The sequence below is a fragment of the Netta rufina genome (genome assembly GCF_964035555.1).
Source record: "Netta rufina genome assembly, chromosome: 7".
Classification (NCBI taxonomy): Eukaryota; Metazoa; Chordata; class Aves; order Anseriformes; family Anatidae; genus Netta; species Netta rufina.
Window position 1 is genome coordinate 25,664,025 of NC_140130.1, and position 16,138 is coordinate 25,680,162.

The window sequence follows — 16,138 nt, forward strand, 5'->3', positions numbered from 1 at the left end:
TAGTCAGCAAGTGTTAAAGGAGAGATCAGAAGTTATAATATCCACTAAAATAAGGCTGCAGTTTTGTCACTTCGTATGACCGTCGCTTTATGAAGTGGAGCAGAGCAGGCTTGTAGGAGCTTTCCATAGTGCCCTGCCTTGGTTATAGGGATAAAGTGGGACTGTCAGGATGCATCACCTCATAGGCGCTGCCTGTACCCAGCCCATCAGCAGGGCAGGCTGAGGTGCAGATCCTGACATAGGGCAAGTTTGTGAGATTTCCATCCTTTCTCCACCCTCACTACACCTCTATGGAACAGGGCTATCTCCCTTACTACTGCAGATCCAATAATATATTAATTTATGAAGTATGAAAAATGAGGTAATTTTGAATTAATGAGGAGGGGAATAGTGCTTCACAGGCAGCGGGGTAATCAATCAATAATAATGAGTCAGCATGTCCTGTTATTAAAAAAAAGAGCAAATATAAGAGAATGGGTGGAGAGCAGCCCTTGGCAAAGGGGCATGTGGGTCCTTGTGAGACTCAGTAATGTTGTAACCTTGGTCTTTAATGATCAGAGCTGGTTCACCAGGAGACAGCTATTTTGCTGTGAGGAAGGCAAAAGAACAAACTACACCCCAGAACCCTAACCGTCAAACCCAGCAATCTGTGGTAAAGTGTCTTTTTATTTCATTATTTTCTGAAGAGAAGAATCAAGAAATTCTTCATTGGTCATTGGGTGAATTATAATTTTCAGTGAGCAGATTAGCAGAGTCTGCAGGGTCAGAATCATAGAATGTTCTGAGACAGAATAGATCTAAAAGGATCATTGAGTCCAACCCACGGCTCCGCACAGCAGCCAGTATATCAAACCCCATGTCTGAGAGCGCTGTCCAAATGCTTCTTGAACTCCAACAGGCTGGGAGCTTTGACCGCTTCCCTGGGGAGCCTGTTCCAGTGCCTCACAACCCTTTTGGTAAAGAACCTTTTCCTAATACCCCGCCTGACCCTCCCCTGTCCCAGCTCCGTGCCATTCCCTCGGGTCCTGTCGCTGTCCCCAGAAAGCAGAGCTCAGCGCCTGCCCCTCTGCTCCCCTTGTGAGGGAGCTGCAGGCCGCCATGAGGCCTCCCCTCAGCCTGCTCTGCTTGGGGCTGAGCAAACCAAGGGACCTCAGCTGCTCTTCATGCTTCTTCCCCTTTAGGCCTGTCACCATCTTTGTAGCCCTCTTTTTCTGACAAGAAGAAAAAAAAAAAAAGCTTATCTGACATGGAACCAAAGGACCTGGGTATGGTTGGAAAGGTGGAGTCAGCTTGGGCATATTTCTGACTTTCACTAGTTGATTCCTAAACCAAAGTGTCAGGGTTGTGTTGAAGTTGTGGAGTTACTTTTGCAAATCTAACAAGAAATGTGAAAGCCAGTGAGTGAGCTGGCAGCTGTGAATCCTGTTTCTCCATCCTGAACCTTCCCAGATGTTAGGATCTCTGGCAGCTGAGTTTACCAGGCAGAGTTTGTAATCACAGTGAATAGCTTAGGGCTGAGTGCTGCTGTGCAGAGCACTGCAATGCCATCAAGTTTTGTAATTTTAACCATTAATTTTTGAGTACCTCAACCTCCTGTCCAGAAAATAGACCTTCTCCTACCTCCTCAGCTTTCTTCTTTAGTGTGGTGATGTTAGGAAGAGAAGCGTATTTAGAGCAGTGAGTGACATGGGTAATAGATGCTAGGTAAGTAAATTGAGATCATTAGCATCTGGATGTGAACATTGATAAAGCTGACTGTTGTCTGTGTTCTCTCTGCAATCTGACTAAAGAGCAGAAAAATAAAGTGTGTAAGCAGTGGAAAAGCAATGATGCATTTAAAATTGTATTCATGTTTAATGGCCTCAAGGGAGATACATAATACAGTTTTTATTTTTCTAAAGAGTCATGAAACACTCTACTGTCCTCAAATTAAATAGATTGTTGTATACAGGCTACAAAAGTTTACCCTCATGAGGAGCTATCCATGCACATCTCTTTGTTTTCTATAATGGGACAACTACTGTGAGTAAACTTATTCCCACACGTAAAGTGTTCTCCCAGGTGAGACCTATAATCAGAGAAGTGTTTTTATATAAATGGTATTCTCAGTTCCAGCAGTTCTGGTGCACACAGCCTATCCTTACTGATAACATTATTTTATGTAACTATTTCTGCTTACATGGTAAGTTACCATAATGGTGAAAATTACTTTGTAGTTCTACGAAGAATAGCACAACCACGCATTTACTCAAATAACATATAATTATAACAGTGAATATCGCCTTTCCTTTTTCTCTGCACACAGTTTGGGATCAGAGCTGTTCTGTACCAGTATAAAAAGCTGGTGACCACAAAGCCCTGTGATGGATGTTACAAAAGTTAGGGCTTTCCTACGTAGAACGAAGAACAGTGAAAAGGTATCTTGTACAGCTATGCTGCGAAGAAAACCAGACTCAAGAACAAAGCATACATAGATCAGAAACTTTACATCTGTCCCCTGATTTACTGTCTGTTTTTCTCGTGGAAGCACTGGTTGTTGCCTTGAGTCATCAGCTAGGGTTTCATCTCCTTCTTGTCCAGGCCCAGTTGTGGAAGCCGTAGTCAAACTGGATCTACACAAAACCAGCTATAGGTGGTGAGGCTTATAACTGGCAGTTCACAGCGGGGTGTTATGCATGAAAATACTGCAACATGGAAATGCCTTGGGCAATCTGATTGGGGCTCTCTACGAACAGCAAGCAGTACCAGAGTAGGAACAGAAACGTAGGGTTATTGTGTCAGAGGACTTTGCTCTGATGAGCTGTGGGGACCCTGAGGATGTGCAGCTGTAACAAGAGTATAATGAGATGAACTAACTTTGGGTAAACTGCCTTGCTGTGACAATGAAAAGGTTTTATAACCAAGCACATGACTGTTGCCAATCAGTTACTCTTTGCCAGGTCAAACACATGCTTTTTGGATAGCTTCCATCCCCACTGGCACCTGAAATTTAACAAGCAAATGCTTGCTGTGCCTGGTAATTAAAAGTGAAAAGTACACGTGTCCAGTGCCAAAAAGACAAGAGAAAATGGAGAGACATGTTGTTCTGACCTGCTTAGCAGTAAAACAAAGATGAGATGTTCTGCTTTGTTGGGTCTAGTATGATGGCTTATCCTGCTCCTATGCATGCAAATAGGATCTAGCCTAGGATTGGTATTATGGGTAGGTTAGGACAGCAGCCTTAGAGTATCTGAGTTCTTTTCCCAGCTCTGATTTTGCCCAAGCCTTAGAGTCATGATATGTTTTCATTTCCACACCTGCCAAAGAGGATGGCAGAGTGGTTTTCCTTCAGGGGCTCTTGCTCTGTATCCAATTTAGCCTAGATTTGCTCCTGATCCTCAGGGCACACTGCAAGGTGCATCTGTGCTCCTGCACAGCTGCTGGAGGTGGTAATTAAATGAAGTTTTATCTCCATAGGGGATGGGGTATGTGAGCTTGGTATTCTGTAGAAGTGTTTTGTTTTGGTATGGCAATTATAGGCAGGTATGGCTGCAATGCCAAGAGACTGTTTAATTTTGTACCAATCTGAATTAATTGTAATTGTAAACTGGATATAATTAGATATGAAAAACAACAGAGGTCAGAAAGATTAACCAGGGTTACTCACTGTAAACAAGCTGCTAAGCTGATGTGCATCTCCTTAGAGAAAGCAACGTGGTGCTGGTCCTTATTTGATGTGCTTTTGCTAATATCTTTCCTCAGAGTTAATCATGTAAGTGCCGGGATGATATCACTCCTGTGGATCTTCAGATAGGAGGATGATAATTACTATTTTACCACAAAACTGCTCTCAGACTCTCAAAGTCTTTCTGGCATCTTCATCCTTTTTAATCTTTGAGAGAAGGAAATGAAAGAGTTGCTGAGACGCTGTCATTTGAAATGTTTACTCTTTCTTGACTGAGCCAACAGTATGTAGCATTAGCTAGAACTATATACTCTAATTTCATACGTGGTGTATGAGTGTCATACTAGCATCTCATGCACATACATTATTCACCCTCATAGGCCAGACTTACAGTCCTTTGAACTACTGGTCCCAAGTTCTATCCAGTCAATGCATGCATATGTTAAGTTGGCTGTAGTTATTCTTAGTTTTATTTCTGACAGTATCAGGGTTCTGCTGAGGGGCTGTTCAGTGTAACAGTGAACCTGGGGTTTGTGTGCTTCATCTGGTGTACTGCTTGAATAACAGCTTTCTGCTTGCATTGTTCCTCATTGACAAAAACGCTCTTGATACCTAGGCAGAATATTTTTGTGATGCAACTTAAGAAACTTGCTAACTCTCAGTTTTGAAAGTGGCTTGTCTAAATGAGTGTATAACAAAGGTACAGCAGAAAAATTACAGATTACATTTCAGAAGAGGATAGTCATAAAAAAAGCACCCAAGTGGCATCTTCTTTTGTGCTCCAGTATTGCAGAAAGATCTGTATTAGGGTAAAAAGAAATAGCGATTGCCTTTGTAGCTTTTTACCCTCTACTTTGTGATGATGCTTGTCTTTAACACACATTCTACAAATGGCAAAATGTCCTACAAAGAAAGTGTAGGCCATGCATGTAGTTGAACAGCAAGATATGCTTTCATCTTTCTATCTCAATGTTGGAAAGATGGGGAACCTGGAGATGGGGCCTCCATCTCTGTGTCAGATTTGTGCTGTCTTCTGAAATCAACTTACTGTAGTCCACAACTGTTGTCTCCAGCACAGTAGGAGGAGCCCAAGGAAAATAGTCTTCTTAGGAGTTAGATTCACCCAGAAACAGCTGTTGACATCTGGAAAGTTCAGCGATGAGCAATGAAATTCTACAGAGTAAAAAATCAGTCACAAGTCCTGATGGGAAGGAAGTTCTGGAGAGGGGTTAGCATGAGGTGCCTGAAAGGTCTTGAGAGGGCCATTTGGTTCTTTGGTCACGGTTCATATAATGCAGACCCAATGTAAAACTTTCAGGAAACTCTCTTTCATTGCTCAGTTTTCTATGTGTGTCTGACTCATTTTTCATTATCCAATAATAAATACAGTAGTGAAAGTCACCTTTAACACTTAAAGATTGCTTGGATTTTATGGGATTGTATTGAAGTGAGTGCCAAGGTGTAAAAGCCTTATGGTTGAGGTACTTTTATAACACATGCTTCATAAACCCTTATAAAGTGAGAGCAGTGCACTTCATCCTTTAAGATTACAGCGTTATGGTTCTGAGAGATGGTAATCTGGTGCTATATTCATTAATTAAATCTGTTATTAATGTTAAATTTCAGGCAATAAGAAGTGAAGTTACAAGAAGTTGAAACAGGTTAGGTCCAGGCAATTCATCTCTCATGAAAGCTCAGTGCATCTTTACTGCTTGACTGATGCCCATAGGTTGTCCTTAACTTTAAGGAAGTTTTTGAGCCACGTAAAGTGAGCAGGAATTCAAAATCTGAATCTAGACCACTGTATAGCACGAGGGATTGCAAAGACTCTAATCTTCTTAGACTCAAAGGCAATATGTGGATGCTGTTGCCCTTCTCATAGCTGTCTTGTCTGGCTTTTGAGAGAACAGGTGTCCCTCTCATCAGAGCTGTTGATGGCTAAGGAATGAGGTGGGTATGAGAGCTGAGGACCTTCTCATCCATGTGCATGCCATCCTCCAAACATTGTGCTAGAGCTTGAAGGAAGATTTCTTCTCTCCTTATTTGTGTAAATAGGGCTTCTCTCTAGAGCATTTTTTTTTTTTTTTTTTATCAATGACATCTTCGTCCACAATTGTGGAATGATTTTTTTTTAAAAAAAAAAAAAAAGCTAAATGCTGATTTTTATGGGCGATATATTTTCTAGTAAGTAGACAAGTATTTGTGACAGACACCAGTACATTTTTGTCTCAGAAGGATTTGGGCTGATTTGGTTAAGCAAAGGTTTTTTTTTAGTTGAACTGACAAGTGGTGGGGAAAGAAAAAAGGATGAGATTGTTTGCTGTGAGTTATGTCTGTCCTCTGTAGTGTTAGCACAGAAAGTTATCAGGTATGCTTTGTAGCTACGGTCTAAAATTGTTGAAGTTGGATATATACCTCTGTGAGCATAATGTAGCATGCAGGACAAGTAAATTGGAGTAATGAGGTAGGAGAAGAAGAATGGGAAAAGAATGAGCAACCAACAAGTTTTTAGTGAGAGTTTTCAGACAGTCAACCTTTAATCTAAAATGCCTCAGTAGTAAAGTTAGTTTTCCCATAAGAAATTTCCAAACTGTTCACATTGAACACGTGTGATGAATTGATGTTTTGAAGAAAGAAAATGATTTTTATATCTCTAAGCCTTTAAATACAATTTGATTTTTTTTTTTTCAGCTTTAACAAAAGGAAATGGCTTAATAAGTCCAAACAAAAGAAAAGTTCTCCATTTGAACTGGCATTTTAGCTTAAAGCGTTGGAACTTTCTGGCTTTTTAAACACAAAACCAATATGGAACTTCTGGGAGTAGATTTAACTCTGGAGGTCCCATGGGATCATACAATCATTTAAATGTTTTAAATCAAAATGGGAAATCAGAAGAAAAAAAAGTGTAAGCTGAGCACTTTCAATAGAGAAATCACAATGAAGGTGCGAAGAGGAAACCTGGAGTTTCTGCTTTTGCAGTGGTGTTTGTGGCAGAACTACTTTCTCAGTTGCAGAAGAGAACAATGCAGTGATCCAAAGCAAATTGCTAACATACTGCTAAGGACCTGGGATCCTTTTGTAGCTGTGGAGGGTTGGGTGGCTTGTAGGTGGACTGTTTTATTTTTTTTTTTGTAAGGCTGTTTTGTTTATTTCGTTTTCGAATAGCACATTCTATAGGGAAATGAAAATGTGACTAGAAACTCTGAAAAGGCCCACATATTAAAAGCACATTAAAAAGAGAAGAGGAAAATCAGAAGGCAGTACATAATGGTTTAATGCTATCTACTTATTTCTGGGAACAAAAGTCATTTATTTCGAACCTGTCTTCTTTATTCACTTACTGGGAGGCTTCCTGCTGATGTAGCTCAGTGATACTATTGCTGCAGATATTGTACCTATAAAACTTCTCCATGCTGATTTAAAGAGATGCACACTGGTAATTTAAAATCAAAATTTATGTTGGTTTGCAAAAATAAAAGGATTTAATGAGAAGTAATATTAATAAAAATGCCTTTTATGTGGCATGTTGTTTAAGTTTTTGTCCAGAGGTAGTTTATTAAATGCTTCAGCTGTATACAAAATGGATCTCTGTTGTGTTGGGACAACACAGAACCAGGGAGGAAGAGTGGTGATGAAGCTTTTGAATCTGATGCTTTATGTACAGGTAACGTGATAAAGGGTTTGGGGGTGGCTGTTCCTGTGTGCTGAAGGAGGACGATAGAGGTGATATGCCAAGCAGGCCTTTAGAGTGAAGGCAGAGAGCAGTGAAAGGAGTTGGGAGAAGAACTGAGTGCTGAGCTGTAGGGCAGTCTTCAGCGTGGTGATGGTAGATCCAGGCAGATACGAACTCAGGCTACTAATAGCTCCAAGCCAGTAGTCTGTGCTCATCGTATCATTGTGCCCGTGAGACGTATGCTAGCTCCTTACTGGTGTGGTTCAGTATTCCAGGTCAAAGTCATCTTGTGCCTAGCTAGTCTGTGGCAGAGGAAGAGGAAGGTGACACCATATTAATTCAACCACATGGATATACCCTAGGTGAAACCAGTGCTGAGGAAGGTATTAACTCAGTGTCACAGCTGGGATTTTAATCAGGATAGCAGGAACTCATATTCTTAGTTACAAATCCTGCCTTAGTTTTATTATCTCAGCCCTTTTAGTGGTCATTCCCATTGAATGGATTTGTGATGTGGTGTCACTTTCCTTCATCTCTGCTTTGGCATTCATTCACAGCTCCTTTAAGGGTCCTACATGCTCTCTAGCAAATACCAGTGGCTCTTCGCTACTTCTCTATTTCTGCACCAAATATGCTTTGGCAGATATAGGTATGACACCTCCCTTCCTTGTTCTTTCTGCCTGCAACCTGTGCTTATTTCGTGGAATAAATCCCCTTGGAGGATTCAGAGCTGGATGTTTTTCCTGATCATGTGTTGAAAATTTCATTGTAGTTTATGTTTTTGCAAGGTCAACTCTCTGAAGAATATGCCTTTTATGAGCTTTCTTCACTAGTTTCTGGTATTCCTTTGAACTGGAGTCCATTCAGAACAACTCTGTACGTGTCATCATTGTCCCCAAAGCTCCTGCTTTAAACGGAGATACACCACAGGCAGCTCTCTTCCTCTGCGTTCATGTCCTAAGGAGCTACCTGAAGTTCAGTCTGATTTTTGTTTTGTTTTGTCTAGTTCTTGTCATTCATTCCTTACTGAATTTTGGAGGCCAGACTAAAGGCTCTAGAGGAATTCCTGTGTAGTATAAACCATCTCATCTCAAATATGTTTTCAAGGACTTCCCCTTCAAAGTAATCAGTCCTGCCTCCCCATCTCCTGTCTGCTTAAACTAGAGAAGACAGCAACTGAAAATAATACTTTATATACGTATAGGATTACTAATATATTAAAATACTTTTTGTGTGTGCATATATTCTACAGTGTTGCAAGGTGAAATGTAATTTCCTTTCTAATAAAGGCTGCCATTTAATTTAATATTATAGAAAATGATTAGATCTTAAAAAACTATAAATTACATTTGACAACTCTCTGGTGCTCCTTTGCTGTTCCTTATGGCAATTATAAATGGCAATGCAGGGTGCTGGCAGCAGTGCTCGTTCTGACTGGAGTTTGTTTATTGGCTCTTAACGAAAAGCGATTAATCTAAATCTCTTCTGGGGTGGATCCTTCGCCCTGGTCCCATAATGAGAAGTGACAGTTTCAGGCCTTTGACAAATGTCCTGTTATTTCCCCTTCCAAAAGTTGTCCCATCCCCCCCTAGCTTTCAGCAGAAAAAAGACAAGCAATAATAAAGTAAAGCCTGCTCTTCCTGCTTGCCAATACTTTCTCCAAACACAACAGAAGTTGGGACCTGTCCTAGCTGCATGACCAGTGGCTTTTTTTTTTTTCTTTTTTTTTTTTTTCCACTTTGAGCCTCCTGTTCTTCCTTTCTTTGTATTGGATCAGCCTTGCCTGGAAAAAAGAATGCTAACAGAGATGTTGGGTGTGGGATTTTTCTCCATTTGAAAACATTGGAGGAGTCTTTTTCAGGGTTGACATCAGCACCAGGTGAGGAGTGGTGGGTGACTGATGTGGTTGCACTTACAACAAGATCTGGCTGTGGTTAATCTATTCTATCTTCCCCTTTAATCTTTCAATAAGGTTGGCTGTTAATTTTCCTGTCTTAGTGGTTCTATTATTTAATCTTGCAACCACTGTTATGCTTCCGGGAGAACTATTTGCCCGGCTTTGTGAACCATCTGGTGGAAACATCACCTTTTCTATCTCCTCTGAGCCATTTTTTTGAACTGTCCACATACATGTTGCAGATCCTGTGTGGATGCTTTGTGTCTGTACTCTGTCAGCTCTGCAGAGTTCTGCCCTTGGTTAAGGAGCATGGGGACAGCTAACAGTGACCTTTTAACATACAGCATTAATAATTTCGTAACCTTTTCTGACAATAGGTGGAAAATCTTATTCGAAACTATCCCCTCCTTAAATGTAAGATCTCTCCGGAATAGCTTCTATACTTGGCAGTCTTGCATCCTTCTTCCATTCTACAGATGCAAACAATTTTTCCTAATGTTACCGTTCTGTCTGGCATGGGCAACGTGGTTCAGATGAACATGGGTGTACTTGGGGGGACAAAATGCTGTTGAAGTCTAAGTCACCAGTGACAGAAAAATATCTTAAAATATTGGAGAGATCTTTCTTCTCTGGAGCAAAATAAAATAATATTTTGCTTAGTGTAGGTAGAAGAAAAGTATCAAACTTCCTTCCAGGTGGCTGCCTTGAGGACCTGTTCTTAAGATTATTCCCATGCAGTTGGTCTCCTGGGGGGATGGTTCCCATTGCTGATGCTGTGCAGCAGAGCACAGTGCAGTGCACTTTTCAGGCCTTGTAGTGGTGTTTATTTTATTTTATTTATTTATTTATTTATTGTGGGAACAGGTCAGGGTTGCACTGTGAGTGAGGTAAACGAGCTGGTAAGGAGTCTGAGAGGCGTTGAAGGAGCTATGAGCTCAGGCTGGATTCATAGAGGTGGCTTCACCTTAGGAACACCATTCAGCTCTAATTTTAAAGGCCTTTTTAATTCCTTAATGGAAAGGATCAGAAACAATTTGCATTATATTCACTTTCCCTTGTTAATGCAGTACTTAAGATTAAAAATGTGCCTTTTTTCTTTTTTTGCTTGATCGGGGTCTAATATACCAAGGGTTTTACCATTCCTTTTAACTGATTTTCTGTAATTAAATAGCTGCTGTCAAAATTAATATTTCTCCCTATCATAATCTGGAGGTTGGAGCTCTGCGAAGCTGGATAAGAAAAGTTTACTTGGACATGCAAATGGGACAAAACTGCCTTGAATTGCAGTTAGCTGCTCATTTCACAGCTAAAAAAGGCAGCTTCTGGATGTGTTCTGCTGTTGAAAGGCAGTTTCTATATTTGTTTCAGCTAGTGTATCAATAACCTGCTGTGTTTAGCACAGCTCTAATTTATTTCCCACTGTTTGCCTTTATTTTATGGTGTTGGCATTTGCTTTAATGTGATGTCGTTTTCTCCAGATGTTAATAAGATGGTGTTAATGTTTCCACAACATTTTTCTTGATAACATTTACACAGAGCATGGCACCTGATAAAGTGGAACCAACCCATTCTAAAATATTGCTAATAATTTTCTAATTAAAATCAGAGGCACAAAAGCATTTTCCTCCCTGTACAAATTGAGGTCAAACACTTTCCTTTGCTTGGGGAAAATTATATGTTGGTTGAGTGAATGACTATCTCCTCCTGTATAGATTGGGAGCATAATGTATGAGATCATGTATCAGTGTTTGCACATACACACGTGGACTAATTTCAGGTGCCAGCAGCTGACCCAGGTAGGCATTCTGTTTCCAGTGACCTGATGCTCTCATTCATAGCTCTGCAATCTGCCAGATAAGGAGCTTGAAATCTCCAGAGTGCCCTGTTGTGTGCTTTTGGAGAGAGGTTTCCACATTTGTGGAGGGAGGTGATAGACTGGAAAACACCAGGAAAAGCCTGATGTGGCACTCTGAATTTGCTCTTGTCCAACCAAAATCAGCTTGAATGTCAACATAACATTTTTCATTACTCTTGGGCTTTCTGAATTTATTTGGACAAAAATGAAATGAAAGTACAGAATCACCAAATGAATTAGTAAACAGAACAAAAACCAAATGCTAAAACTACAAACTATTTGGGAAATCTTATGCGTCATTAATACTGTTGAACAATGTTCTGAATATGTCCAGCAGGAACCAGTGTTCTATGATCTCACTTTTAAATGAAGTTCAATTTTACTTTTCCATTAACACTGTATTTTCTCTATTTTCCTATTTAGATCATGCTTCTTAGTGATCCAGAGATTGAGAGCAGCATTCTCATCAGCTCTGATGAAGGGGCTACGTACCAGAAGTACCGTCTGAACTTCTATATCCAGAGTCTGCTCTTCCACCCCAAGCAGGAGGAGTGGATCCTGGCCTACAGTCTGGATCAAAAGGTGAGCAATTGGTTCTATATCTATGGTTCTTGAGCCAGGTGTTTAAAGGGATAGCGTCTAGAACCACATGCTCTCAGAGATGGTGAAGAAATTATGGCATGCTTTGCTGCTCTCACCTTGCAGTTTTAGGTGTGTTCAAAACCCATCTGGTGACAGAGCAAGCTGACTGGAGGGAGTGGACTTGTCAGCTGTGGACAGTGATTGTGATGGGTATGGAAATGTCAGTAGTGGTAACGGTACAAAAAAAGAAAAGAACCTGACATTTGACATGACGTGGAGCTGCTCTGAAAAATCTGATTTGTAGGTCTTAGTGACAGCTGAGCTGTCTCTGAGCACTGAGCACTCTGAGACTGAGTCAGTTCATAACAGCTGGCTGTTGTGCATGAAGGGATGCTCGTTCTGCTTGCCAACTGAAGTTGGTTAATCTGGAAATCAGTGATCAGCAACAGATGAAGGATTCTGCTGTACCACTCCTTAAGTCACTTTGCAGTGCTTTTGTTAGTGAGCCAACTCTTAAGTCTTCTGCTTTGTCCTTAACAAGTCTGCTCTTATGTAGCACTCCTGTCTTGAAAGACACTGAGCAATGCAGGTACAGCATGACTTGTAAATCAGGCTATAGAGTGTACACTCCACCTCTGGAACAGTGGCCCCCACTTCAGCACAAAGCTAAGACATAGATTGGATTATCAAGTTACAAATTCTAGAAGGCTTGTCAAGCTTTTCTCGTTCCTCTCTTCCGTTTCTGTCATCTGTAGACAGTGCAAAGTAAAAAATGTGCTGAAGAGACACTTTAAGTTTTTTGCATTAATCTGTCAAGTGTGTGTGTGTTCTGGTTGGACTTTCAATTCCTACAGTTATTTGGGAGGTTTTTTAAAATAGGCAGTCTCACATCCCTGCAGTAGGACAATACTCCAAAAATTTAATGCCTCTGGTATTTTACAGCATTTCCTATGAAGGGCTACTACAAATCTTTACGCAAGTAGTTATTGAGAGTACAATTGAATAATCTACTACTGCTGTACTTCCCAATGTAACCTTTCCATCCCCTTGTAAATAGAATGCTATGGCAGGCACCAGGTGGTTTGCTGCAGTGCTACGGATGATGCTTGAGTGACATTTGCAAGCACAAAGCTATTGTAAATAAACTCCTTTCATAGTATCAAATACTTACTGCAAGAAGGAGTTAGTCAAATGTCAAATAGTTTTGTGCACTCAGATGTTCATTGTAACAGGGATTTTGAAGGAAGCTAGAAAGACCAATCTATTTGTTTGATGTCATGGAATTGTTTGATGCCACTTTTAAACAGGAGATTAAAAAAAATAAAAATGATACTTGTGTTTGTACAAAGACAGCCCTGAAAGAAACAGACATCTGGCGAGGTACACATGGAGGTGAGAAGCCAGATATGACATGCTGAGCTTGTGTTTGCAAAGAGGTCCAGCTGTAGTGAATGTGAAGTATCCGCTCATGAGTTGAAGAGCTATTGTTCTATTTCCAGTGCTTTGTGGCCTTTTTATGGCATGTTAGCCAGTGGAAAGAGAAATCAAATACAAAGCATGCACATCCACTAGTATGTGAGGTGTTAATAACGCTCCCCTGGTCCAGCACTGCGTTAATGGCTCAGGAGTATTTTTGCTCCTGCTCCTCCAAACTAATGATATCTGGAGAGTGTAGCCCACCTCTGTTGTTCTCATCGTCTCAGAAGAGAGACAAGGAAAATGAAATGCAAATTAGAAACTCCCTGAGGATGCTTGCCTTTTATCCCAGGAAATGAACATATTTATCTACAGTGTAAGAGCACAGAGGAGGCAAAGGTGGTCTGCTGCTTGTTGGTCAAATGGAAATGAAGCTATGGGAACTGCAGACTTTACATTTTTGTCTGCCTTTGTATTCAAGACCCACTCACGATGCTTTTCCTTAGAGTTCAGAAAGATGATGTTAAGTGCTGGCTGGATGCTGATTCTTGAGAACAACCAAGGAGGCAGTGCTTTTCTCAATTGAAGTGTTTGCTCAACATAACCCAGGTACAAGCCTGCATCTTGGCCTAGAAGAAACTGTAAAGGAATCATCACCCTAACTCAGATCATACAGTCTTAATGCAGTTACAGTTGGTACTGGAATATGGGCAGTGCAGTTAGAGTGAAAAGGCATTTCTAGAGATTGTGGTAGTTGTTTCTATGTGGAGACTCACCTAAAGAGGCCATTGTAAAACATTTCAGTCTGTCTGGAAACAAGAGCACTGCCACAGGTGAGTGGGAACTGGAGGTCATCCATGACCTTCTGCTAGATGGGGGTTAGACCAATGACAAGATGACAGTGACTTTTAGGCTAAAAATTCTAAATCTTTAAGTAGCTTTGTCAAGGTGTTGTGCATCTCCATAAGATGATTGTGGCTGTGCTGCTCTCTTGATCTTTAGAAGCCAAATCTGGATCTCACACCTTCCCACACTGCTATGCCATGCCCTTTCTCCTACATATGATAATGGGGTCTTGCCAGTGGCAACATTCACTTCATCTCTCTGCTTCAGAGCAGAAGAAAGATATGGGGAGATCCCAAAATATGTGGCCAGAGAGGTTGCAGTAGTGCTCTGCAGATGTGAGAAGGCTACCCAAAGAGGCCATGCTGTTGTCAGGGGCTCATTCCCCCATTGCAGCCTGGTTCTTATCTTTCTCTATCATTTGTTTTTGTGCCCATTTTCCTGTGAGGCAGCATGAAGTTGTCTGGCACAGACTAGGTGGTGCTGGGTCAAAAAGAGCTTGCTTTCTTACTTTGTGTATCCAGGTTGTGGGGGTTCACCTGCTCTGAAACACATCTCTTATTCCAGGGGCAAGCTGTTCCTGAGAACAGTGCAGGTACCTTTTAATTTAAGTGCATGCAAGGTCAGTAACATATAAAGTTTATCATTAGCCTGGAACCTGCTGCTAATACTCAACTACAGATGGTGTGACCACGAAGGTGCTGGTGAAAGTCAGTGGACAGCTGGACAGCAGGAGACCAGAGTCCTCCACCTCTCTAAGCTTTAAAAGTGTGTGTGACCTTTAAGGTCTGTTTGTAGCATTTATTTTGGAGACAGATTTAAACATGCAAATACACTGGAAAACAAATGCATACAGTTTGACTCCCAACAGTAGGAACTATTAAGGGAAGATCGAATCTGTCCTCTCATGAATGTGTAAACAAACTTGTAAATTTCATTTCACTTTGCAGATTAAAAATAGGTTTCAGATTAATATTTATGTTATTTTTATTTCAGTTTAAAATAATACGATGTTGTAAGCAAGCAATGGTCAGCTTGGAAATTCAATAGAATGAATCTGAAAATGCGTTTCCCCTAGTATGTTGTTACATACAATATAATGAAAAATCAACAGCTAGCACCCTACTAAAAATCTATGGGTTTCTGCCTAGATCAGAAGGTTTTAAAATTGTTTTGTGTATAAAAATAGAAAACAATATTAATGCTTTTGTGTGAAATAAAATTACTCAATATTTTGGACCTTTCTGCTAAAAAAATTTCTTGATGTATTCTCACCTACAGTTCCACTGCAGTAATTCAAACCTCTTTTTTAATCAGTTTTATGTTCTAAGCAGACCTTCCTTTTTCTAGTGAACTTTTATACATTGGTCAACAATATTAGGCTATTTTTCTAGTTAATTAAAAAAAACAACCACCACACACACGCACAAAAACCTTACATCTTGAATTCAGTCTTCTAGTAGATTTACTTGTCCCTTCCAAATCGATGTTTTCTGCCAGTTTAGGTGTATTCACTGTGAATAACTGGAATAACAGAGAACTTTGAGACCCTTGTGGAGCCACAATCAATACATGTCCCCTGCAGCTTGACCATGGCCAAGCCATAGCGGTTTCTAGGATGCGCTATCACGTTGTTGTTTGTTTGTTTTTTAACCCACCAAACAGTTACTTCCTACAGTCTTTTTAACTTGCTTAGGAGAATGCCCTGGAACCTCAGAATGTGTGTATGTATCTGTGATTTATAAGTCTTTTCTTCCCTTTCCTGAGCAAGCGATGCCTGTCTGCGCTAATATCCTAGTTGTGAATTTTCCCAGCAAGTCACTGTTATGCCACTATTATGTGTGATTTTGATCATAAGTTTATGCTTGCAACTTCTCCTGCTGGTGCTCTATTTTACTCTCAGCCTTGATGTTCAGGCACAGCAGATGCTCTGCAGATTGACTTATTGATCTTTTTACCTTTTCTTCTGTAATGTTCTTGCAAATAATCCTACTCCCTTATCTTATTCATTATACGGATCTGTTTTTTTTTTTTTGTTTTTTTTTTTTTCTTTTTTTTTTAACCTATGCTTGGACTTCTGCACCAGTCTCACATGAACCTAGTTTAAAAGTCAAGCCAGGTCTTGGCAAAATCTTATGTCCAAAAATGAGTTTCCTCTTCTTTAAGAGATGGAGTGCCATACCCATCTTGGATATCTTCCCAAAGCTT

The 16,138-nt window shown here is 40.4% G+C and overlaps 1 protein-coding gene across 1 annotated transcript in view; it reads left to right on the plus strand.

Moving 5' to 3' along the window:
- SORCS3 (sortilin related VPS10 domain containing receptor 3) overlaps positions 1-16,138 on the plus strand; it is a gene marked incomplete at both ends in the record, with an annotated part of 273,965 nt that overhangs the window by 130,502 nt on the left and 127,325 nt on the right. Inside the window, one exon of the mRNA XM_084290216.1 lies at positions 11,513-11,671. Within this exon, the coding sequence (XP_084146342.1) occupies positions 11,513-11,671 (159 nt within the window). The remainder of the gene's footprint in view (positions 1-11,512; positions 11,672-16,138) is intronic.